The sequence below is a fragment of the Necator americanus genome, chromosome IV, assembly GCF_031761385.1.
Source record: "Necator americanus strain Aroian chromosome IV, whole genome shotgun sequence".
Lineage (NCBI taxonomy): Eukaryota > Metazoa > Nematoda > Chromadorea > Rhabditida > Ancylostomatidae > Necator > Necator americanus.
In genome coordinates, this window is record NC_087374.1 from 19,794,670 (window position 1) to 19,819,056 (window position 24,387).

Here is a 24,387-nt window from a genome sequence, read left to right on the forward strand (position 1 = left end):
CCAGCGTAAGCTGGATTGTTTTCTTTGCTAACATGGAAGAATTTGACAGTAGCACCACGAATATCGACTTGCTGTTTAATACTAAATATCTTTTCTCGCTGATTTGCTACAAAAATGGGGACTTTCTTCGAAGATTTGATCTCGTTTAAGGCAATCTCACTGTCCGAAACTATGTTCACTTCTTCGATTTTTGCTTGGACAGCTGATAATATGCTGCATCCTAATCTGGCTGCTATAAGTATTCCGAGCAACTCTAATTTTGGGATAGTCTTATGACACTTTTTGGGGGTCAATTGCGCCCTTCCGCAGATCATGCCAGAAACTGTGCCAGAGGGAACACATTGTAAGTATGAACAAGCTGCAATTGCAATCCTGCTGCTGCAATGTTGCTATCTACTTCTTCACACAGTTTGTACAATTCGTTGCATATCTTTTGAGTGGAGTTTTCCAATCCACTTTTGAATCGAAGATTTCTCGCATCATGGACTTCAGTTTGACGATGAGCGGTCCTGTGAGAACTATTGGGTCATAAATCGAATTAATTTGGGTCACGATATCTCTCCTACTCAACTTCTTATTGTGAAAGAACTTTGTTCTCACAGTAGAGTTGTCTGTGTGTGTTGTCTTGTCTAGAGTTGTCTAGTATTGTAACCGACTCCTAGTATTTTCATCGATCCAGATTGGAGTTTGTCGGAATATGAAGTTCTTGAATTTACTTCTTCAGAATTTGAGATATACTCGCGTAGGTTCACCCCTATCTTGCTGAAGAGATATTTTGATTCTTTATACTTTCTTACAACTTCAGGAACTGACTCTGCTTGCAAAAGTATATTATCCACATACAAAGTTTTGGCAACTTCTGTGGAGAGTTCCGAGTTTTGGGATTCTAAGTAGGGCAGAACCGCCATGTTTAATATACTCGGACAAGCTGTAAGGCCAAAAGACAACTTTCTAAATCTATATACGACGACGTTGTCTTTTGTTGGTGGGTGATTAAAATTCCGAAACCACAAGAATCTGCATAAATCCTTGTGTACGTCTATCAATCGGACTTGTGTGAAGGTAGATTCAATATCACACATTAAGACGATTTTCTTGAATCTTGAGAAGGTAAGAATGTCGTGTATTCTGTTAACGAAGGATTCCCCTTTTCGGATGACGTCGTTCCGGGTAAGGTGGTCTCTTCATTTAGTCGAAAGACTATCCTTAAAGGAACCCTTTTCTGTGGTTTCCATACCCCTGTGTGTGGCATATAATAGATTCCAAATGCATAGCGGTCTGCTGTGTCGAAGGTCTCTACGATCCCTTCTCTGACATATTTGTTCACAAGATCGCAGTACCACTGCTTTCGTTCAGAATTACATAAAAGGACGTTTCGTAAGGATTCTAGCCTTCTCATAGTTACTGAGTAAATATTTTCCAATTAGATTACATTCTCTATCAGCGGAAAGGGAGCTGTGATGATGTTGTTTTCAAATGAGATCAACTTCGAGTATTCTTCGAAATATCTTTGAACTTTCTCGTCTCCCTGGGTTTCTTCCGGGATGATACCGAGGCCGTTCAACTCAAACATTTTCTGTAAGAGTTCTTGTTCCGTGTTTTCGGAAACTTCTGTCAGGCTGTGACATACTGTGTTAGCAGTCTCACTTACTTTGCTGATTCCTCGACCATAAATTTTGAGTCCAAAGACTGTTTTTGCTACATGAAAACCAGTTGGTGTTCGGATTCCGTTTGCTGGATCCGTAACTAAATCGTGGTAGTAGTCCAGTCCAACGAGAATGTGTGGCTTTTGATGCTCACCACGAAGCTCTGAATTTGCTAAACAGATGGTGCTTGCTTTCAACAACTCAATATCTTCTCCGTTTAATTTCACTGAAGGAAATCCGTTTGTTATGACTGGTTTGGTCTGTATGGACATGAAGATTTCTTCTCCGAAAGCAGTTCCTAGTTTTACGGGATACCATATGACTTTCGAAGCACTCGATAAGCCCTGACATGATTTTTTTTCCGTTTTTTTTTTTTGATTTTTTCATTTTTTCCGGACATGATTTGGTGCAGATTTCGGTGTGTTCTTGGGTAGGCCGAGTTGTTCTGCAAGATTTTCTTCGATTACTGTTTTTTGTGCACCAGAATCAAAGAAAAATAGCACTTTTTCGTATGCCTGTTTTCTGGCGTTCCAAATGTTACCTTCAGCAGTCATCAATATCAGTTGTTTTCTAGTTTGACCGTGCTGAATGGAGTTTTTCTGGACCTGTGGGGGTTCCACAGACACCTGAGTGTTTATTGGTTTGAACCTTTGTGGAATATTTCGATTGTTTTCTTCTCTATTTTGCCAGCTGTGTTGTTCTTGCTGATTTTGGCCAACACAAACAAATTTGTGTTTCGAGTTGTTATTTTGACTGTATTGCTTTGTCTTAAGGCAGAGGCTCATATGGTTTTTTTGTCCGCATCTTACACAGTCTGATTTTTGGCAGTCAAAACTGCTACGATTGGGGAAGCAACACTTTCAACAGCGATTCTGCTCTATCAGTATCTTGCAGCGAATTCTTTGATCCGTGACCGTTCGGCACTGCATTGATGCATGATTGTCCTTATGACAGAACAAACAGTTACGATTAAGCCGTAAGTTGTCAATATTGCTCTTTGATGGGATGACCCTGTTGATGTCTATGGGCAAGTCTGCTTTCGACGTAGTCTTTTTCACCGATATTTGTTTTTAAGAGATTCATGAGGTCATCAACTGTTTGTCGGTTCTATGATTGACTGGCCACTAACACAGATTTTATAATGTCTTCAGGGAATTTGGATAAGATTGTTTCACACCATATTGGGTCGCAGGTCTTCCTCACACATAATCCTGGAGAAATCATTTGGTTTTTCAGCATTCTTATTTGATCAAAAGTTGCGGAGTAGTTGTCGGCAGAATTGTTCGCCACACTCATACTGACCAATTTTTTGACTATTTGTGATCTGTTAGACTGGTGATTGGAGTAGTTCCCCTGTAAAATCTTGATCAACCAATCGTAGTTTTCAGGAGTGAGTTTTATCCCTTTGATGGCTGTTTGCGCTCTTCCCTTCAAACTTTCTTTGAGTAGGAGTATCTTTTCCATAACGTCCAGTTCTTCACTGTTATGGACAAAGGCTTCAAAAATAGCCCAGTATTCTGGGAAGTCGTCAAAATTCCCGTAAACTTTTGGTAGTGTGGCTTGTGGAAATTTTCTTGACCTCAGCGTCCTTTTCGCTGTGCCACTATTAGATTTGGATGCTGAATTTGATGGGTATAGGATGGGCAACAGAGACGCAGGTGGATTCAGGGGATGGACTCCCTGCTTCTGCTGTGCCAGGACTGACTCGTAAAATCATTGTATCCCGCACGTCGGTCCGGCCAAAAGCCTGCAATCAATTGACTGGGAGGTGCAAGGGAGGCGGTTTGGAGTCGCCTCCAACAAATAAGCTCCACATGTCCACTCTGGGAGAACGGAAGTTCTCCCAAAAACCCATGGGACTAGAGGCTTGCAACCTGCCCGTGGGTTTTAAATTTCATGCAAAAAACAGTAATAGAAAAGAGTCTCCTGACTCCGGTAGAAAGCCTGGTACGGTAGCGCCAGGTAGGACGGGGTTGCAGGAGTCATGTAGGCTACCGAAACGGAAAAGGACTAGGATGACGATCTGTACTTATAACGCACGCACGCTTGCATCGGAAGCGGCCATCGAAGATCTGATGGTGCAAGCCAAGAAGATCAAGTACGACGTCATCGGACTGACCGAGACGAGACGACGTCACTCTCTCAACGCTGTATTTGAAACTGGAGAAGAACTGTTCTTAGGAACATGCGACAGTAGAGGTGTTGGTGGAGTTGGCGTCCTCGTCAACACGAGTATGGCACAGAACATCGACTCTTTCGAACAACTCACGACCCGAATCGGACGTCTGCGGATGAGAAGATGTGGTCCCACACCGGCTTTGACTATCTTCGTCGCTTACGCTCCAACATCAAGCTACGAAGAAGAAGAAGTCGAAGCTTTCTATATGGACCTGGAGAAGTTCTACCGAGAAGATCATGCCTTTTACAAGGTCATAATTGGCGACTTCAACGCCAAAGTTGGCCCAAGAAGAACGCCGGAGGAACTTCACATCGGGACCCACGGCCTACAATGGAATGACCAGGGGGAGAGGCTTTCCGAGTTCATCATGACGACTAAGACCATCCATGGGAACTCGCAATTCCAGAAGCCCTCCTCTCTACGCTGGACGTGGGAGTCACCCGGTGGAGGGTACCGTAATGAGATAGACCACATCATCGTCAATAAAAGGTTCTGCCTGACGGATGTCGCTGTTGTACCAAAGTTCTATACGGGATCGGACCATCGCCTCCTCCGAGGAAGATTTTCTTTCACGCGGAGAGCAGAGAAAGCAGCCAAGTTCAGCAAGAGAGATCCCAGAACTACCATCAACTGGGATCTCTTCGCTACGTTAGCCGGCTTTTGGGAAGATTCCGCAATGGACAACATCGACGAGGAATACGACCGGCTTGTCAAACACCTTCATGACTGCGCGAAGAAGGCTGAGAGTATTAAAACAACCAAGAGACGCCTGTCTCTTGAAACTCTTGAGCTGATACGCCAGCGTGGAGCAGCACGAGCCGCAGGGAACCAAGAGCTTACGTCCGAGCTCGCAAGGCTTTGCAGAGAGGCGATAAAGAAAGACCTTAAAGAGAGAAGAGCAGAAGTGCTGGCTGAAGCAGCAGAGGCGGGAAAAAGCACCCGCTATGCCCGCCGAGACTTCGCCAGTCGCAAGACAAGGATGACAGCTCTCCGGAACCCGAAGGGAACAACCATTGCATCGAGAAGGGGAATGGAGAAAATCATCTACGACTTCTACTCTGATCTCTTCGACAGCCGTGCCCACTTGCCTCCTCACCATCTGAGGGAAGATGGACATGTCATTCCAGCGGTTCTCCCGTCCGAAATACGACATGCTATCATGTCGGTGAGAAATCGTACGGCAGCCGGTCCCGACAGAATAAAACCAGAACACCTGAAGAACCTTCCGCCAGTACTCATCAACACCCTGGCGAGGATCTTCACACGTTACCTGTCGGAATGCAAGGTCCCTAAACAGTGGAAGACCAGCAAGACCGTGTTGCTGTATAAAAAGGGAGATCCACATGACATCGGCAACTATCGCCCAATCTGCTTACTGTCCGTCATCTACAAGCTCTTCACAAGAGTGATCCTTAATAGGATTGAAAAGGTCTTGGATGAAGGACAACCATGCGAGCAAGCAGGGTTTCGAAAAGGATTCAGCACGATCGACCATATTCACACTGTTTCGAGACTCATCGAGGTATCACGAGAGTACAAGATGCCGCTCTGTCTCACTTTCATCGACTTGAAGAAGGCCTTTGACTCAGTTGAGACGGAAGCGGTCGTGGAAGCCTTGGACAACCAAGGCGTTCCCACTCAGTACATAAAGGTGCTTCGAGAGTTGTACAGTAACTTCACGACCGGAATCTCGCCATTCTACAAGAATATCATCATTGACGTGAAGAGGGGGTTCGACAGGGTGATACAATCTCACCCAAAATATTCACAGCCACCCTCGAGAACGCAATGCGAAAGTTGGAATGGGACGACATGGGAGTGAAGATCGATGGTCGGCAGCTACACCATTTGCGCTTTGCTGATGACATCGTACTGATAACACCTAGCATCAGCCAAGCGGAACGAATGCTGACCGAATTCGCCGAAACATGTGGATGCATCGGTCTTGAGCTGAATCTTCAAAAGACGATGTTCATGCGGAACGGATGGATCTCGGATGCCCCATTCACGCTCAACGGAACGAACATATCCGAATGCACCAGCTACGTCTATCTGGGTCGGGAATTGAACATGATGAACGACCTGGCCCCCGAGCTGGGCAGGAGGAGAAGAGCGGCTTGGGGAGCGTACAAGAGCATCGAGGACGTAGTGAAGAAGACCAAGAACACCCGGCTCCGTGCTCACCTCTTCAACACCACCGTACTTCCTGCTTTGACCTATGCCTCAGAAACCTGGGCACTTCGCAAGCAGGAAGAAAACGCGGTGAGCGTCATTGAACGCGCAATTGAGAGAGTGATGCTAGGAGTATCCCGTTTCAAGCAAGTGAGAGACGGGATTCGAAGTTCTCTCCTACGTCAGCGATCGAAGATCAGAGACGCCGCCGCGTTTGCCAAGGAAAGTAAAATAAGGTGGGCCGGACACGTGATGCGCTTTAACGACAACCGTTGGACCAGAGCCGTGAGCGACTGGATTCCCCGCGATATTAAGCGCAATACAGGAAGACCGCCGACCCGATGGTCAGATTTCTTCACGAAGTCCTTCAAAGAAAATTACGATGCTCTTCGTGTCCCACGCGAAAGGAGGAACCACTGGGCTACTCTGGCACGCGACCGGGACAAATGGAAGAATTACTGGCGCCCGCTCGACCGGTTCGAAGACCAACGGGAGTCAAGGTGATCAAGGTGATCAAGGATGGGCAAGATGGAATTGTGATGTCTCGCACACAATTTTCGTCTCTGTTATCAATTTCGCCATCCCCTTCTTCATTTTCTTCATTGTTGACGTTATCGTCACTTTCGGGCTTCAGGTACCTGTACCGCAGTTTGATTTCCATATTTTCGCGCATAATTTTGGTTTCATCAAGGCGCGCTGTTAACATGAATGTTAGGTCGTTTGCTTCAGCTATCGCTAATTGTAGCTGTGCCTCTTCCTCTATTTGCTCAATTTCAATCATTTAATCCTTCCTTTCGAACTTGTTTTTGCAGTTTTTATACTGATCTCCTAACTTCGTTATATAATTCTTGGAGGTTTTATCTTGCCTCTTTTATTTGCCTTATGCTACTTTATAGTAGTGCTGTGGCTGATCGACATCTCTGATAAGATTCCTCATCTATTGTTGAGTATTCAACCTGTTTAGTGTACTCCTTGTAACGGGATACTAAAGTTTTCAGCGTCGTTGCGAGAGCTATTGCTGAGAGCTATTGGTGTTCTGTGGAATTGCAGTGCCAATTCTTTCTTTATGCACCTGCAAAAGCGATAAACTTCGCTTGACCTACTGTAGCTTTGACAGAAGTCCGATCAACTGTTTCTTGATGTGCGTTCCAGTTACGTTTGTAAGGGAACGACTTTTTGCCCAATTACTGATATGAATCTGATGCGATACACGGTCTTTAGTTTGACCGTATAATGACCGTTGCTCAATGAGCTAGTCTCTTTCTCCCGGCCTCAAAGATGACACTCTTTGAGGCGGGAGTATTGGCTTGTTTTAGCCGATGCACCAAAAACGTGTGGGGTGCTGAGACTCTTAGGATCTTTGCCCGAATCGTTCCGATGAATAAATAGGTGGTTCAGTGAATGCTTACTGCCACAACTAGATGTCCACTCGTGAGCAATGAAGGCGAACTATCCATGAAGCACACCACGCAACAGCTAGCAAAAGAGGGCCATGCCCATAAACTACTTGAATTGCAGTGAGGTCACGAAAAGTGACCATAATCGCTAGATGATATATATTCTATCGATACCGGTGTAGAATAGTATTCACCAAACCCTTCATCCCCCTGGGATCGATAGGTTGGTACCGTGCCTGTCTGGGAGGGTAAAAACACTGACTTAACACATTGGCTAGCCCCCGCGAGTCATTGTTTAGGCCGTTGTACACGTTCGTAAACCCCTAACCATTCTGAATTGCAGTGAACCCAAGCGGATTGATGAATGCCAAACATTTTATCTTTGAGCTTTATTACTTATGCAGCTGCTCTACATGTATCCAGTCTTTGTAGGAACGATCCGGCAAACGTGGTGCGGCTAACCACAGGCGAGTAGCATTTGGAGGCGTACATTAGAGTACATGTAGCTGCTACAGCATGAAACAAACCAACAGTTTTTCACTTTCTTCTTAACAAAACCGCTTTGGAATTACGGCGCAGTGTCCGTGCAAAAAAAAATCCTGGTGATTCCAACTTCCAACGTCATCGCCCAATTCCTAAACGTGGATTCCTCCTCAGTGCTTTCTGGTGCCGGCGCACTAATTCGACGCCGTCTGACCTATCTCGAGGGTTTTTTGGAACTTCGTTACACACACGCCCATTCATATATAGCATGACAAATTGAAATAGATTTGGGATAGTCACCCTCTCAGTTATGCACTATGACATGCTCATTAAAAAATGCAAAGGATTATGTATGGGTAGTGATGCATTATTGACAAAAACAGTATGTTAGATAAGAGTTGCATTGATATAATCATAATAGCATATCTTGCAGAAACTGCTGAAAGCTACTAGCTAGCTAAAGGAAAAGGACTGCTGATTATTCAGTGTTTCTTGGAGGCCAATCTTTGGGGACGAGGTGGCGCTCTGCACCATCACGGTGAAAGGGAGATACTTGCGATCCCAGTCCACCCTTTGTGAGGGTTATCCATCACAAAGGTGTCCTTCACAAACAGAAAGTTATCTCAACTACGACCTCGTAATACCAATGGCGTTACAGAACGAAATGAGAACTATGCTACTTCTCCGAGGAGGAAAACCACTTGAGGACGTTTTGCTGTTTCAGCGCTATATCACCTCTGCTATTCTTCTCCCAATAGTTCCCCACCGTTCATGTTATACTTACTTATTTAGATATTTAGATGGCCCGTCTTCACTGGACGTGCGGGCCCCAGCATCTCTTCCACTCGTTTCGTTCCCCCCCCCCCCAGTTGTCATCCAAGATGTTCTCAAGTTTCGTGAGTGAAGTTGACGAGGTCCTTGATCCGTATCCAGCTAAGCTCTCAGCTGGTCCATCCGTGTAACGAACACATCACCCCATCTCGTTGGCGGTCTCCCTCGGTGGCGTTTAGCGTCCCTTGGGATCCACTCTAGCGTTCTTTTAGTCCATCTATCGTCGATTCTTCTCATGATGTGACCGGCCCATCTATGTTTTGTTTTCGATACATATTCCGCTGGATCGCGAAGACGGGACATCCCTCTTAAGTCGGAGCTACGAAAACCGGCTAGGTGTTGTGTGCGCCGGTTAAACTTCAGAAGACATCTTTCAAGGGCTCTGTGGGTAGTAAGTAGCTTCCTAGACGTGGAAGCGGTGTCTGCCGACGTCTCCGCTGCGTACAGAGCGCTGGAAAAACTGTCGAGTCGAACAGATGGGCACGAAGATCTTGGTCCTGACGCTTCCCTGACGGCTGCGAATGCTGCCCATGCTGCTCTCATTCTTCTATTTAGTTCTTCCTTCAAGTCGCTTTCCATGTAACATAGAACGCCCGAGGTATACGTATGACGAAGTTTTCACGATTTGGGAGCCTTCAAGCTGTACTCCTCCGTCCTCGCAGTAGGCGTTCTTCATGAACTGTGTCTTCTTTCTGTTTATTCGCAGTCCTATTCTCTTCCCTGCTTCGTTCAATTCCTTGAGCATCGTTTCTGCTTCATTGGTACTGCTCGAAAAGAGAACGATGTCGTCCGCGAAACGAAGGTTCGAAAGAAATCTTTCAACAACACGTATGCTCCTTTCTTCCCAGGATAGTGATTTCATTATCCACTGCAATGCAGCCGTGAACAGCTTCGGCGATATAGTATGGCCTTGTCGTACCCCCTTTCCAATGGGTATGGTGAGAGGGCGGTGGAAAAGCTGTATTCTAGTCGTGCATCGATCGTAGCAACTGGCTAATGTCCTCACATACGACACGTCCACACCTTGATCGACCAGCGCTGATAGTATTGCATTCGTTTCTACGCTGTCAAAGGCTTTCCCATAGTCGACGAAGGTTAGAACAAGGGGCAGGCGGTATTCCTCTGGTCCACCTCTATGACCCTCGACACGGTCTGGTCCAAGCAGCTGAACCCTTGGCGGAATCCAGCTTGTTCTTGAGGCTGGGCTTCATCCAGCGTTCTAGATATGCGTGTGAGGACGATCTTGGTGAATACTTTGTATAACACGCTCAGCAAGCATGTCGGACGGTAGTTCCGAAGGTCCTCTCGGTCACCTTTCTTATGGATAAGAACGGTTCGCGAGGACTTCCACTGGTCTGGGATCCTTTCTTTCTCAAGTTAGGATGTTATGTGTGTTGCTAAGATTACATGAAGTGGATCGCCACCAGCCCAAGGAAGGTCTGCTGATATAAAATCAGGTCCGGGGGTGTGCAAGGTTTCATGCTCTTGATAGCGACTCGTACTTCCGGAGGGAGAATCCGTGGTGGAGCTTCGCCATTGGGGATGATCGGGCTTGACAGAGGAATTGATGAACGGAAAAGGTTCGAGTAGAACCTCTCCGTAATGATTTCCCTCTCATGACGAGAAGACGTGCGAGTCCCGTCTTCGCTCAGCAAGGCTGCTAGCGGAATATTATATACGCGGAGATCCCTGTGGAACTTCTTTAGACTCGTTCTTCATTATGCTGCTTCCAGAATCTTCTTCTGTCTATATTTCAAAAGATCCTCCTGCAACGCTTTTCTGCAGTTAGTGTTTCCTACTAATCGCTCAATGTGCGATGCATTCGGATCAAGCCTCAATGGCCTTCTTCTTTCCAACAAATCCTTGGTGCTCATCGAAATTCGCTCCAAGCTTGTCGTGCGCGGCTTCGAGGCACGCTCAGCACAGGTTCGTAATCCTCTGAGCAGCACCTCGTAGTCCACGTTTGGATCCTCCTCGATGTTCCAGTCACCTTGGGGCAAGGAGTCCTCGAGTACGCAATCGTCGTAGACGACTTCTTTTCTCCTTCGTTGATGGCAGATGTTCTTTTCCATCGTGTGGCTAAGTCGTATTTTCGCACGAAGGAGACGGTGATCAGAACCACTACAAAAGGATGGTACTACTGAGACGTCAAGTAGACCGCGTGCGGAGATCGACCATATACTCACCACCTCCGGTTGGTGAGTATATGGTCGATCTCCGCACGAGTCGCGCCATTGGACGATTCCCATGTCCACCGACGACGGACAATACCCCGGCGAGACGATTGCAATTTCATTCCGGTCCCCTAGTCCAAATCTTCCAATCCTGTATTCCCCTTCTGTGGTCTTTCCTAGTTTTGGGTGAAGTCTCCGACCATGAATTTGTAGAAGGAAGCGTCCAATTCGGGTTCATCAGCTGCTGATGTTGGTGAGTAGCAGTTGATGATACTGATGGGTTTTTGGCGCAGAGGGCGGAGGCGAAGAATGGCCAGACGAGGTGATAGAATCTCGTGAGAATCGACAAGATGGACGACAGATAGGTGCACAACAAAACCGACATCGCCTACATTTCGCGACGGAACCTTCTCTCCACGAATGACGAGGGTACCGTCATTCATCTGTCGTACGTCGCTCCTTCCGCACTCGGTCTCCTGCAGAGCAGTCACGTGAAATTTGATACGCTCTGCAGCTTCGAGAAGGGCATGCAGGTGAGCGTCTGTGGACACTGTTCTCACGTTCTAAGTACACAGTCTGAGAGAGTCTCCATGGCTAGTCGTGCGTGTGTCGCCTAGGTCCAGAATCAATGACGTCCTGATCAACGTGAGATTCATATGAAACGTTTCTCAATCAGTCGCGGCCAATTCAGCAATGTTAAAGGCGTCGTACAACAGACGGTTCACGCATTAGCCAATCTCTCTGTCGTGGTGGTCCAAAGAAACAGGCGACATGAGTGGACGCAATCGATATGACGGTGACTAGTCCCTTTCATTTATCAGCTGTTTGCGGATGTCACTTAGTTTACTGCTTTTTGGCCGTGTGCTGTTGTTTCTCGCACGATTTACTGGAAAAACTAGAAATTGCTAACAGGTAACCAAACAAGCGGTGACCTTTTTTAATGGTTGATTTTCCTTTGAGGAACGTTGTAATATTGGTTCTGCTGTTTTTTTTTTAGTTTACTGTGGAGTAGTTTGATTCTTAGTAGGGGTTTTTATAGCTCCAAGCATAAATTTCATTCATCACCATGACGCTAGTGAGCTTCACTGAGTTCAAATTGCATTTCAGTTCATTTCCCATCTGGTCATCTTTTTCTTCTTACTTTTAGTTTCCGAATTTCCATCGGATCATCCTCTTCTGCCTATTTAGAAAATTCCAATGTTTCAGTTTTGTAGTGGACTAGAAAGCTGCTCGTTTTCTCATTTACACTAGTTATTTCGCAAAAATTCGTAACGTTTACGCTGAGAGAATCGTATGAGTTAGTAGAGCCCCAATTTTCCACATCAGTGTGAAATAGATATTCCTTTCTTAAAAGCAAGCTAGTGGTACATAATACATGTAGTGCGATACATTAGCTAGAATTTCTACTATGGGTGCGAAAGAAAGGAGCCGGACCCTCCTCAGGTGAAGAGGGTCTGGCTCATGGGGTGCAGCTCAAGTGATGAGGATCCCTCCGCCAATCATCCAAAAGTGAAGAAGGTCCTTTCGCCAACAGTCCAAAAGTGAAGGGGGCGGGAGCATCAGCTCCGACTATCGCATGTATGAATTCTACATAAAACCTTGTTTCTAACGGAAAGATCGCATGAGTTATGGTCGTGGGTCTGTTCCATTTTTCTTTTACAACCCAAACTGCTCCTATTCAATAGCATTTTGAATCGTATCGAGAAGAAAAGTCTTATTTTGTATTAAGAGGGTTTTTTAAGGAAAAAAAGTCTTTTTTTTTTAGTGCAAATCGTTTTTCCAATAAGTCTTCCTAGTTTGTATATTTCCAGTGTATCATTCATGTAGAGTTTTGTCAACAAAAAAATGTGCTTGTTTTTTTCTTCGCTCCATCGATTATTCCTGCGTATAAGTGGTTCTTTTTTTTGTTGTTCCTATCGATTATGTTTCACCTTTTCAAAAATAATATTTTTAGTTGGAAAACCAACAGTGTTCAAAATAACGAAACTTTCGTTACATGCGCATGTCATAGATTTATATACACTGGTAAACACTGAGATTCTGACTTTCAGAATCTGCCTAACACTTTCGTTTTTATTATACTGCTCAACACTGGTCAGAAATCACGAGCAAATGTAGAACCAAACTTGGTAACATGGGAATTTAATTAATAAAACATTGCAGTGATTTGTTTCCAGAAATGAGCATATTGGATTTCTTCCGTGTAATGCACGAATTACTCCGTTGCATTATTAGATAATACTGCAATAGATTGTTATTTCAGGTTTTTTTTATGTGAACTGCCTACTGTTTGCTTGAATGATGGACGATAAGAGCTCTCTTTAGATATTGACGTCCTTCGTCTGTTCTCCTGATTTCCCTTTATTATTTACTTATCTCTCTCTCTTTCTCAGGGTGAAATTTCTTCACTTTCTTCAATGGCGGGGCCTGGTTTGGAGCAATTGTACTAAAGAAGCTAATAATCATAATAAGAACGACCCCTCCCAAAATTCTTTACAATTAGAGCCGACTTAATGACAAACCCTGAAACTGGAACTCCCCACAGATCAGAGGCTTCATGCTCTAACCTTTAGAAAAACAGTTTTCGTTGGAATAAAAAGTTCTTTCTCAGAAGATTCCCCTTTCAAAAGCCATTTGTGGTCGGTCGTTGCACCTTTCTGCCACCTTCGTGCTACTTTTTTTTTCTCTTTTGTCAAATCCGGCATGAATCAGAAAACGAAAACGGAGTTGTGCAGTTTTTGCCAACGTTTTGCTTATCATGTCCGTTCCCGTTTTTTGTTTCAGGATAGGAAAGAACTTGGACTGCCCACGTTATTAGAAAATACTGTATTTCTGTTTTTGGTCACGGTATTTCCATCATATTCATTGTTATTCAAAAACGTCGCTATTCAAACAATACTCGTATCTAGACTTACACCCGGCTGCGGGAGGCTCCGCCCCTTGGACCAATGCTAATGCGCCGCGAAATTTAAAATGGTACACCCAGTAACTACTTCCTCTGTTGCATCAGAGGAATAAGGTTAGAGAAAGGTATAAAATGATTGCCTTACTATGTCTCACGTACTTTCACCTCTAAAGAAACGAGGAGAATATCACAATAAACTTTAATCCAAGAAAGAAAGGAAATATGATCTCCGAATTTCAAACCGAGTAAGCAATGAAATTGGAACTTGGGCTTTCTTATCCTTATCATACAGCTAACCACGGTCACTTCAGGTAACTGCATAGTTAACATCTTTTACTCTTTCTCTGTTCAGTTTTCTTCTCGTTGTTCCAGTTGTTCTTGAATTGTTTTCCTTATTTAAATTGTACTTTCATTTCCTTTCATATTTTGGATCATCTCTGTCCTACTTGTCTTGTTTCTCCGTTCTACTTTTACCATCTCACTGTCTTATTGCTTTGTCTTATTTCCTTGTCTTGATTATGATTATTTTGTCTTGTTTTTCTGCCCTTTAAAGTTGTATTTTGTGTCTTTTCTTGGTTTTATGTCTACTTTATTGTTTTGTCTCCTCTGAAAGGCTTATGGTTCCAACTTTCTTTTAAATTTATGCAGCATGTTTTATATGGCACCTTGTACCACTCGTTTACTTCATTCATGTTTGTTTCATTTTCGTGTGTCTCACTGTTCTTACATTCATTCTTGTTTCTGTTTCTGCTTTTCACTCTTTCTTCTTAACGTTACTCTCCTTCTTTTTTATTCTGTCTTTACTTTCCAGCATGTAATTCCGCTGCGTACTTTGCTCCTCGCAAGCGAATGCGTACTGCATGATCACGTTAATATATGAAAAGAACATCGAAGGTAAAGGAACAGTATTCGCATAGAAAAAAGTAGTGGAGGCTTTTCAAGTGAAAGTAAAGACTCTTTCCCAGTTTTCTTCCCTGTTTTCTAACTAGAAGGAGTACTTTTTTTTTACAAATTATCCTGGATGATACAGCTCCAACACTGGTATGAGATAATGAAAAAAGTAAAGAAGAAAAAAGAAACCCAGTGCGGTCCATGAGGAAACCTAGGTTTCCAGACTTTACTTTAATTTTCAACTTGTAAATATTTTCAATCGATTTTGTTTTTGGTGTCTTTGGACTTGCTTTCAAGATTTTTTTCTTTGGAAGAGCAGTATTCTGCTACTACTTAACCGATTTTGGAGACAGAGAGGGAAACCAAACTCTCCTCATATTCAAAGTTAGGCCTTGCGCTATTTATAGGTAGTTATAGAAGTAAAGGAGCGAAATTTGCTGACAGTGAATACTTTTCTGAACACTGAGTCCTAAAGTTTCACTTGATATCCGTTTTTTGCCTGTGCGGAAGTAGGACTACTCATTTGTGTTTCCGAATTTTATCAGTTTCCAACCTCAAACCTCTGACAATCAAATCAAAGTTATTGAATCACTTCGGCACTGGTGGATACTATTAAGTAGTGGGAAAAATTGAAAAAAGTGAAGAACGTAACGTCGTTTCTTCTTCTTTTACTAAAGCTAAAACAGTAGCGAGGTTAAAAGCAGGTGTCCAGGTACTATGTTAATACTTGATACTATGGGAATCAAGTGAAAACGGCAGGGAAGTTGATTATATTGGAAGCAGTCCGCCTGTAGAAAACAAATAGAATGAAAAGAAAACAAGTCAAGTAAAACAGGGATGTAATAGACGAGAAAGAGGATGAAAACTCAAATTAAACAAGTGAAAGTAATAAATAAGATCAATGTAAGAACAGCTGGAACAACGAGAAGAAAACTGAACAGAGAAAGAGTAAAAGATGTTAACTATGCAGTTAGCTGAAGTGACCGTGGTTAGTTGTCTGATAAGGATCAGAAAGCCCAAGTTCCAATTTCATTCTTTGCTCGGTTTGAAATTCGGAGATCATACTTCCTTTCTTTCTTGGATTAAAGTTTATTGTGATATTCTCCTCGTTTCTTTAGAGGTAAGAGTACGTGAGACATCGTAAGGCAATCATTTCCAACCTTTCTCTAACCTTATTCCTCTGATGCAACAGAGGAAGTATAGTCGGGTCAAAACGACATGAAACACGGACATTTGCGCAAGCGGCTGCGCTCAAAGCGGAGCGGTGGAGCGTAGCTGTTGGGATCGTGTAAGGATCCACGCTACCGCCACACACCTCTGCAGTTCGCCATGGTCTCAATTCGATTCCAACCGCTGTCTCCACCGCACCGCTTCCGAGCGCGGCCGCTGGCGCAACGGTTCGTGCTTCATGTCGTTTTGACCCAACTATAATTAGAGGGTGTACCATTTTGAATTTCGCGGAGCGTTAGCATTGGTCCAAGGGGCCGAGCCTCCCGCAGCCGGGTGTAAGTTTAGATACGAGTTTCAAACAATGTGCTTTTTTAAGCGAATGACCACCATTTCAGATTAATGTCAGATTCAGAAAGAGATCTTGACAGCGAAAGCAAACTGAAGTGTGGGAATGTGGATGAGGATTGCGAGGTTGGCTATTCTACAGTTGTCATTTTGCGAAACTACTCTGATGCTTATTTGTCTGTTAATTGACGAAACAGATTCGTTCTCTTATGAATAATTTTTAATGGCTCCTGTAATCTATATTTTCTATTTTTCTTGTTTGGTATTCAGTCATTATTTCTTTAGATTCTTTTGAATCTTACATGAGAGAAACTGTTTAGAAAGTTGTGTCGCATGTGGCATGTGTCACCTTGGAGTCTGACTCGCTACCGGAGACTCCGAACATGCCACGAGCAGTAAGGTGTGTTTTTATTTCTTTTTTCGTATCATTTGCCAGACCTACTCGAAATTAAGCTGTGTGATTGATGCGTTTAAAGATATGAAGATAAGTTACATGTGAGTTGGATAGGAACTAAAAAAAAGTTTGTTTGTCTACGTTTCTCTTCTGACTGCTAATTGAGAATTCGCACATAACCTACACTTTTGAAGTGTAGAGAACAGTAAATATAGGATCCTTTTCTTATGAATTATATTTGTAATATTTCAAGAAAGAAGAAACGCTTAGTCCGCCGACCACGAGGCTACAAAATGGATGTCGATCCTCAGCCGTCAACTTCTCAATCAAAGCCAGGTTATTGCCTTTTTAGTGCAAATCCTATGCTCATTCTTGATTTTTGAGCATTTCCTGCAAATAAAAAGCAGTCAAACAAAGAAGATGCTTGTAGGGATGACAAAACACTTATGTAGAAAGGCACATGCTTTATAGTCTTGTGCTTAGAAAAAGGATTAGGATTAGTTACCTAAAAAAGAAGATAGACATAACAAATTAGTAGGTACAGTAAAAATTCTAAATATCTATTCTTGTTCCGTACACATATCCGGTGGAATGTTTTCTCGCCCAAACATGAAATCTATTTTTTGAGGTCTATTCAGTGACTTCGATGTGAGACAACTTTAGAACACTCTAGCATTCACTAGTAATTTTTGCTATATTAAAGCTGCGCTATTTCTCTGTCTACTCCTTTCGTCCACTTCTTTGATCTTTTCGTTCCATTTCTCTTGTTCACATAAGTAAACGTGACTACATACTCACAAACAACCTTTATACATTGATTCCTATGTCCTGTGTGTTTCGCGCGGAGATTACATGTGTATTACATATGTTCAGACAGCCGAATGGACTGGGACGGGGCTGAGTCTTGCATCTCGTCAACAAGCGAAAGTGACGGTGGGAATTGTGCAGCCGATGCTGATGATGAACAGAGCGATTGGGTCGGGTACGCCCCCTCCGTGACAGAGGGTGACTTTGTGAGATCACTTCATTTCTTGTTTACCCAACAGCATTATCCAATGACGCCTTTGATTGTTACTATTATTCATTATTTAGCCCCCGACTGCTTTAGTTTAGGGTGGAGAAAAAGAAATCAAAGGCGGTTTTATGAAATCACTGTATAGGTGGATGCAAACTGCAAATTTCAAAAGTATTTGTCTTTATCAACTGTCGAGGTATCTCGTTGTGAAAAAGGTCTATATTTTTGGACTTATTTCCTTCTATCTTGTTGCACGCATGTGCAAAGCTCTGACAAAGACCTTAGTTTGCAGTTTTTTTTTTGCTTTGATGTACAGTATTGGATTTCTGATGTGTTTTGATGTTTAGTATTAGATTTCTCATTCAAGGATCCCGTGGAAGAACGAAGAACTCGGCGGCTACAGCAAAAGTTGCAGATGTCGCAGTTGCAAAGACGTCTAGAAAGATTTGCGCTTGAAGGCGGTCGTGGAGAGATGGGGATCGAGTTCCACATCAAAGGGCGACCTAATTCAATTCAGGTATGGTAACATATTTTGTAACATATCTTATAAAATCTTCCTTACTTTTATTAAATTGGGTTCATTTCTTTTTTCTTGGCCGTCTGACCTAAACTTGTTTGCGAAGCAGCGCTAGTTAAAGGCATCACTCCACGAATCTGAGCTGGTACGGATTTCAGGTGGGGTATTCGTATACAGGATCGTAGGTAAAGGAGAGGGGGGTGATCCCATCCATTTCTTCCTAATTACCGTAAAAAACGGCCCGGAAGATACGGCTTCGAGCGTTCCGGCGCACTATTTTCTACAAGGAGTTCGGTTGGAGCGCACCAGACGTGGGCGCACGCCTCGTCTTCCGGGCTGTTTTTTACGCCAATTAGCAAGAAATGGACGGAATCACCCACCTCTCCATAATCTGCGATACCGTACACGAATACTGTACCTGAAATCCGTGCCACCTCAGAATCGTGGGGTGATGCCTTTAACTTCCTTTGTGTTGTAAAGGTTGGCTCACTCGACCTTGGACTTTTCTATATCTTCTGTGCAATCCATACGAACCTAGAAGTTCGGTTTCACTTACTGTCATCAGCAGACTTGCTTAATGTTTGTTACCAAGGGAATAATGCTTATAAGATGGAATGGATCTACGCCCCCTGTCTGGGCTTTGTTTTGCCGCCGTGCTACATGTTCCACAACCAATGGACTTGGTGCAGTGCTTTGTAGTAACCCCAGACTGTTTTTCTTAACTTTTTTTTCTAATCGGTGGCAATGCCGTTTATGGAAGACAAGTTGTCTCTTTCTTTGTTTCTTTTTTAAATTATCCTTACTTCAGTTTAATCGTATGCTGTTACATTACCGCCTGGAGGTGGTAAAACGTCAACGTGGTACAGTAGTGATTCGAAAGAAAAGTAATCCGTGCAATAAGGTTCCAGAAATCGAATGATTCATCGTATAAGTTTACGCTAGTCATCTCTTCGATATATTTCCAGAACTAAAACACATGAATTGTTACCTAGAATCGTGTTGTTGTCACTTCTACTCATCTTTTTGCTTTGATCACTTATGTGTTGCACAGGAATGTCACTTCTTCCTGGATTATTCAAGTGTTTAATTTCAGTTCAGATTTGTTTCATGTCCCTATTCAGATGTGTCATTTGTTTAACATAAATTTCTATATTTGGTACCTTTTTTAAGTGTCCTCGTCTTCAATTCGGTACTGGTGCGTACTTTGTAAAGACAGTCGACTAGATAGGATCCATTCGTTCTAGGCTCTTTCCGGTCTCGCTCCTCCTTTTTATGGGTACATTTTTGGGCACAAAGTAATTGTTTAGGGTTCCTTTTTTATGTCGCCATAACTTTGATTTATTTGCATCAAATGGTCATTTCTGAGATGTTATCTTTTATCATCGCTATTCTTGCTTAAAATGTTTTATTTATAATTTATTAATGGATTTCAATGAATATTTTGCTCAGAAATGGAGTTTTCGTTGTTCACACATTGTGTATGTGGCGATCGTATACCAGAATTCGTTCTTTCGACTTTCAGCGTTGACCTTTCAATGAACAAACAACAATATCTCCCTTTATGTTTGTTCTATATTGTTGAAGCTAGTGGCACGGGGCTTTTATAAGTTTTTTTTTTGTTTTTTAAACAGTTTGTTGTAATTACCTTGCGTGGATGCTTGCCAGAAATAGTGGCGGTGGCACAGTTTCAGGCAAGTGTTGATCCTTTTAATGGATGAGTTTCCTCGCAGTATGTTTTCGCTACTATTTTTGTTGTTATTTTATCCAACTGTCCTGTGAGACATTCGGAATCTAGTACTGTTCGGTTTGTTTCGTGAATAGCGCTCGAAAACATTCGTGTTTCTTCTTTGCTCCATTTACGCAGCTTTGAGAGCTCTGCTTATGGCTTTCACATGGATTTGTTGGGTAGGAGCACAGGTTGAAATGTCGATGAATAAAGTGAATTGGATCGAATATTGCGTGGAGGGGAGAAGAGCGGATTAAAGGCCGCACAATGATAACGCAATATACTGCACTGGGACATGTCAAAAATTGTTTCAACTTTCAAATTGGTGGGTGGGGATTTCCTTTAATCGACCGTTGTTAGGTGTTCCATCATTTTGTCTGTTTTCATTTCGTTTTCTTTCACACTCCAATTTTGTTCACTTCTTTAGTATAGACTTTAGTAAAGAGTAACTCATAGCTATACGACGCCAGGTACTGCTGGGTAGTGCTCGACAAAGTTACTGTCAGCGTATGTCGATGTTATTGGTGGTTTGAGAAACAGAGAATTATCATACTGAGGAATATTCACAGGAGAATTAACTATTTTTCGGTTATTTAATCTTTTACGTATAGTTCATCTGTCTGTAAAACCCTATATACACCTTTTTCTGCTGTTGAGTAAGATGAAAAAGCATTTGTACGGAATAAAGTACGTCGAAACAAATAGTAGCAAGGATAAAGATTAATCGGCGGAGACACCGTCACAAGCGCTGTGCCCACGGCAGATCCTGGAGCCAAAAACATGCGGCAGATGTGTCATGAGTCGATTAGCTGACGAAGACAAACTATTCGAAATTCGTTTATAAGCCCTATACGTGAGAAATTCGGAAGAGAATTTCTTCTTTTGTTTTCGACTATTATACTACGACTATTATGTAAAGTTATTCGGTCATACAGTGGTCGACAATGAGCTGAGATATCTAATCAGAGCTGGTGAAGCATTTTCCGTAAGTCAGGGCAGTTACCTTATTATTGTAATGAAATTAAAGTGATATGAGAAGCAACTCCTCCTTAAGTACCACCTTTAAGAACGGTGGTGATTAGCCTTTGCATTGCAGTCTCCGGATTGGATCTTACGCTTTCGGATGGCTAAGAAACGCAGCGCAATCAAAGCAAACTACGTACGGTTGATGGTCAAAATGTATGGTTTTTTTTCACCAAATAGGACCTCACTTTTTGAAAATTGAATCGTTTCACTCGTCGTCCCGACTCTGCTTTTCTTTACTTTTTCAGTGAACTGTCTGACTCCAGACCATTTACTCAAAGTGACTTTGAACTATTTGTGAGGCAAACAGTTCAGCGAGTATTGGGCAGCTGTGGACCACAGGTGCAGGTAAAAACCTGACCGTTTTATTTCATGTGTCTGTACTAGCAGTAAACGACACGTAGGTTGGTGATTACGACGAATTAACTCACAAGGGGAATATCATTGTTGGCGGTGCGGACGCACAACTGGTTTGGGCTGCATTAACGATCAGTGGACAACATCAAGAAAGGACGATCGCCGCACACTTTTTTTCGGTACGATTTTTTCAAGTGATCACCTTGTGGAGCCTACGCGGTCAAGACAATAGTTTGTAATAGAGACTATTTGTTAGAGCGTATCGCCAATTACTCCTTTCGTTTACTCCTTAGCTATTCTTATTTCTCTTATTTTGCACCAACCACCTTGTGCCTTCTTTCGAGCACCTCGCATATTTAAGTTTTACATGGCAATCTTTTAAAAATGCATTTAGAACAAGCTTTCAATTTGTTTAATTTGGATGAGGTGCACTTTTTCGTTTGATGTGGAATGTCAACTACGCATGAAAGAAAGTGTTTAGAGAAATTATGTCACGGTCATTACGCTAGATTTGTTTCTAGAAAACCTAGTTGGACATATCTTTTTTCCGCAACCCTCTATTGTTCAGACTGAACTCTAATTATTCATAAGTAATAAAATAATTGTCTTTTCTCTGTCAATAAATCACTTTGGTTTCAAATTAATTAAGTAGTTGGCCTAATCTGTGGAGCAAGTTTGTTCGGTTGATTCACGTTTCCTATAGTTGTGCCACAAACAACCAGCTGTTGATATCTTCTTGTTGAGACCCTACTAATGCTTGTCATTGTGGTTTGAATGAAAATATGGCAATTACACAGACATGCTGCGTGCCCTTATGTGCACGGAAAGTCTGACCCAACATCTCAGTGATTCTTGAGAAAAATTCAATCGACTTTTTACTTACCGTCTTAGTTTGACAGTTAAAGGCAGCGCTTTACGAAAGCGACGATGTTGGGATCTATGTGAGCAAATATAGAGTTCGGATGTAGATTACGAGCATTACCGTGGTCCTACTCATTTCGATCTAATAATCCTGAAGAACGACGTGGGAAACGCGTTGTCGTAGATCGGCTGCTGACGAAACCGGATGTATCTAAGGGTGCCTCATCCTAACGTCCCCCATAGGAAATAAAGTGATTCCCACACTGTTTTTTTTTTTTTCAGGACGGTTTAGGAGGAGTGACCAAGGCGATGCTCGTATTCATAATCTACACCCCAAACTCAAATTATTGTCCTCAGATATCCCAACATCATTGGTATCGTGATACGCTGTCTTTAAAGGCATCACCCCACAAATCTGAGGTGGTACGGATTTCAGGTGGAGTATTCTTATACGGGATAGTAGATCATGGAGAGGGGTGTGATTCTATCCATTTCTTCCTAATTCCCGTAAAAAACGGCCTGGAAGATGCGGCGCGCGCACAAGGCTGGCGCGCTCCAATCGAACTCATTGTAGAAAATAGTGCGCCGGAACGCTCGAAGCCGTATCTTCCGGGCCGTTTTCTACGGCAATTAGAAAGAGATGAACGGAATCACCTTTCTCTCAATAATCTACAATCTCGTAAACGAATACTCCACCAGAAATCCGTACCATCGTGGAGTGATGCCTTTAAAGCTCTCGAAGGCATGAAGCAGTAGCACCGATTTATCCCATTTCTTTTCATTTATAACAAGTTTAAAAAACTTCAACGTAGGAAATGTGTGTATCCCCCATGGCCAGTAACTATTCCGAACGCGATATTTGTTTCGAATTCAAATGGGAAAATGTAATGGAGAGCCGCAATGAATTTACGTGGAAACGAATAATTCTCAGCAATCCTCATAGCTGATTTTCTTGTGAACGCTTGAGGTGAATTTGTGAAGTGGAGAGTATACCTAAAATTTGTGCAGTTAGAATAGTACAACTTCACACTACTAGCAGCGATCACACCATCCCGAAGCAGTGAGGTGATAGCACTGCCAACACAGACACGGAACGGTTTTTTTTTTTTTGGCAAGAAATAGCAAGAAACAGTTATAAGTGCAGCAGCGCATGTATTTTCGATGTTCTTAGCTTTGCTTTTTGCTTTTTATATGCTGACAAGTGAGGGAGTTGCCCATTTTACCCTTGAGAACTCGATTACTTGTTTTTTTAAGCAGGATTTTCTAAGAATTGTTGATTTTCTTTATTGTTCCCATATTCGATTCGACATATGTTCTTCTCTGAGTTTTAATTTACAAGAGAAAAATTTAAAGATTTCGCCTTCCTAGCCTTTCAGTTTCTAATACTCAGTTTATTCACATTTTTCAGTTTAGAATGAAAGATTCGGGTCTAGATTTCAGTGCGCCATCTTAAGATCAGTCGCTCCTGATCTACTTCTAAAATTACAATGATGATACAGTGGAGTACTAATCATGATCCTAAAGAAACTACGCACTTCACTTTTCATCTGTGCACATAACATTATTAGGTTCAGAAGTCTGCTCTTTTGTGTTGCTTGTAATTGTTATGTAAGATTTTTCGAGTCTTCGCATTGACTATCTCCTTATTTTTCTCTAATCTTTGCTGTTATATTGAACGGTGCATCAAAAATCTCATGAACATTGGCATGAATTATGTAACTGCCGAAAAAGAGCAAACCGAGAAATAAAACACCTCTTCTTTGATACAGTAGTCGCTCGCTGCCTTCTCAGGATAACCTTCGTGTAGCTCAGCTTTTGGTAGCTATATTTACATATTTAGTTTTTTCTTATCTACTTACTAGATATCACGAAAGATAACGCGTTTTAAATTAGGGTAATACTAAAACGAAAACCATAAGCTACTTCCGAGACCAATGAGAACGATTTTGTAACAGGAGTGCCGTTACTGATTGAGAACAATAGAGAATAAAAATGCTACACAATCTGTGTATGACTGTATAATTGACTATTTCGTATCACAAACTGAAAATCTGCTTATACGTAGAAAATGGAAATGCTGGATAGAATATCAGTTTTTGCTCGAAAAATGAATTTCATTGTCCGATATTAAACAAACTGGTGCTTGTTTTGCATTGGCATTAATTGTCAACAACGCTGATAGCGAAGCTATGCTCATGAAGTAGATTCTAATTTGTTTTTTTTTTCAGCTTACGGAATTTTATGCTGGAGAAGACTTCATTCTAACACCTGTGTTCTAATTTCGCACAATTCGCAGTTTTT

General features: G+C 42.5%; 6 protein-coding genes across 11 annotated transcripts; 2 read left to right on the forward strand and 4 right to left on the reverse strand.

Moving 5' to 3' along the window:
- Positions 1 to 1,423: 1,423 nt before the first annotated feature.
- RB195_001976 (uncharacterized protein) lies at positions 1,424 to 1,918 on the reverse strand (the record flags this gene model as incomplete). The annotated part of the gene is made up of 1 exon (XM_064199005.1): positions 1,424 to 1,918. The coding sequence occupies one exon, from the start codon at positions 1,916 to 1,918 to the stop codon at positions 1,424 to 1,426; it is 495 nt and encodes a 164-aa protein (XP_064054886.1).
- Positions 1,919 to 3,262: 1,344 nt separating this feature from the next.
- On the forward strand, positions 3,263 to 6,501 carry RB195_001977 (uncharacterized protein; the record flags this gene model as incomplete). 3 transcript variants are annotated; one of them, XM_064199007.1, is made up of 2 exons in its annotated part: positions 3,263 to 5,495; positions 5,552 to 6,501. In XM_064199007.1, the coding sequence occupies 2 exons, from the start codon at positions 3,263 to 3,265 to the stop codon at positions 6,499 to 6,501; spliced, it is 3,183 nt and encodes a 1,060-aa protein (XP_064054887.1). The 3 variants fall into 3 exon arrangements, with proteins under 3 accessions (XP_064054887.1, XP_064054888.1, XP_064054889.1); XM_064199006.1 differs by having other exon boundaries at positions 3,275 to 5,476; positions 5,566 to 6,501; XM_064199008.1 differs by having other exon boundaries at positions 4,805 to 5,495.
- A 2,309-nt stretch (positions 6,502 to 8,810) lies between these two features.
- RB195_001978 (uncharacterized protein) lies at positions 8,811 to 9,287 on the reverse strand (the record flags this gene model as incomplete). The annotated part of the gene is made up of 1 exon (XM_064199009.1): positions 8,811 to 9,287. One exon carries the CDS (start codon positions 9,285 to 9,287, stop codon positions 8,811 to 8,813), a length of 477 nt encoding a protein of 158 aa, XP_064054890.1.
- A 1,139-nt stretch (positions 9,288 to 10,426) lies between these two features.
- On the reverse strand, positions 10,427 to 10,957 carry RB195_001979 (uncharacterized protein; the record flags this gene model as incomplete). Its single annotated transcript, XM_064199010.1, has 1 exon — positions 10,427 to 10,957. The coding sequence occupies one exon, from the start codon at positions 10,955 to 10,957 to the stop codon at positions 10,427 to 10,429; it is 531 nt and encodes a 176-aa protein (XP_064054891.1).
- Positions 10,958 to 11,058: 101 nt separating this feature from the next.
- RB195_001980 (uncharacterized protein) lies at positions 11,059 to 11,325 on the reverse strand (the record flags this gene model as incomplete). Its single annotated transcript, XM_064199011.1, has 1 exon — positions 11,059 to 11,325. One exon carries the CDS (start codon positions 11,323 to 11,325, stop codon positions 11,059 to 11,061), a length of 267 nt encoding a protein of 88 aa, XP_064054892.1.
- Positions 11,326 to 16,007: 4,682 nt separating this feature from the next.
- Positions 16,008 to 24,365, forward strand: RB195_001981 (uncharacterized protein; the record flags this gene model as incomplete). Of its 4 annotated transcripts, XM_064199014.1 has the most annotated exons (13): positions 16,008 to 16,075; positions 16,160 to 16,183; positions 16,244 to 16,319; positions 16,514 to 16,593; positions 16,841 to 16,923; positions 17,461 to 17,600; positions 17,970 to 18,119; positions 18,928 to 19,003; positions 20,781 to 20,830; positions 20,942 to 21,024; positions 21,117 to 21,216; positions 21,273 to 21,404; positions 24,315 to 24,365. In XM_064199014.1, 13 exons carry the CDS (start codon positions 16,008 to 16,010, stop codon positions 24,363 to 24,365), a joined length of 1,113 nt encoding a protein of 370 aa, XP_064054893.1. The 4 variants fall into 4 exon arrangements, with proteins under 4 accessions (XP_064054893.1, XP_064054894.1, XP_064054895.1 ...); XM_064199012.1 differs by lacking the exons at positions 16,160 to 16,183; positions 20,781 to 20,830; positions 20,942 to 21,024; ... (1 more) ...; positions 21,273 to 21,404; positions 24,315 to 24,365 and adding an exon at positions 17,701 to 17,817 and having other exon boundaries at positions 18,928 to 19,038; XM_064199013.1 differs by lacking the exons at positions 18,928 to 19,003; positions 20,781 to 20,830; positions 20,942 to 21,024; ... (1 more) ...; positions 21,273 to 21,404; positions 24,315 to 24,365 and having other exon boundaries at positions 17,461 to 17,592; positions 17,970 to 18,058.
- Between the last annotated feature and the right edge of the window lie 22 nt (positions 24,366 to 24,387).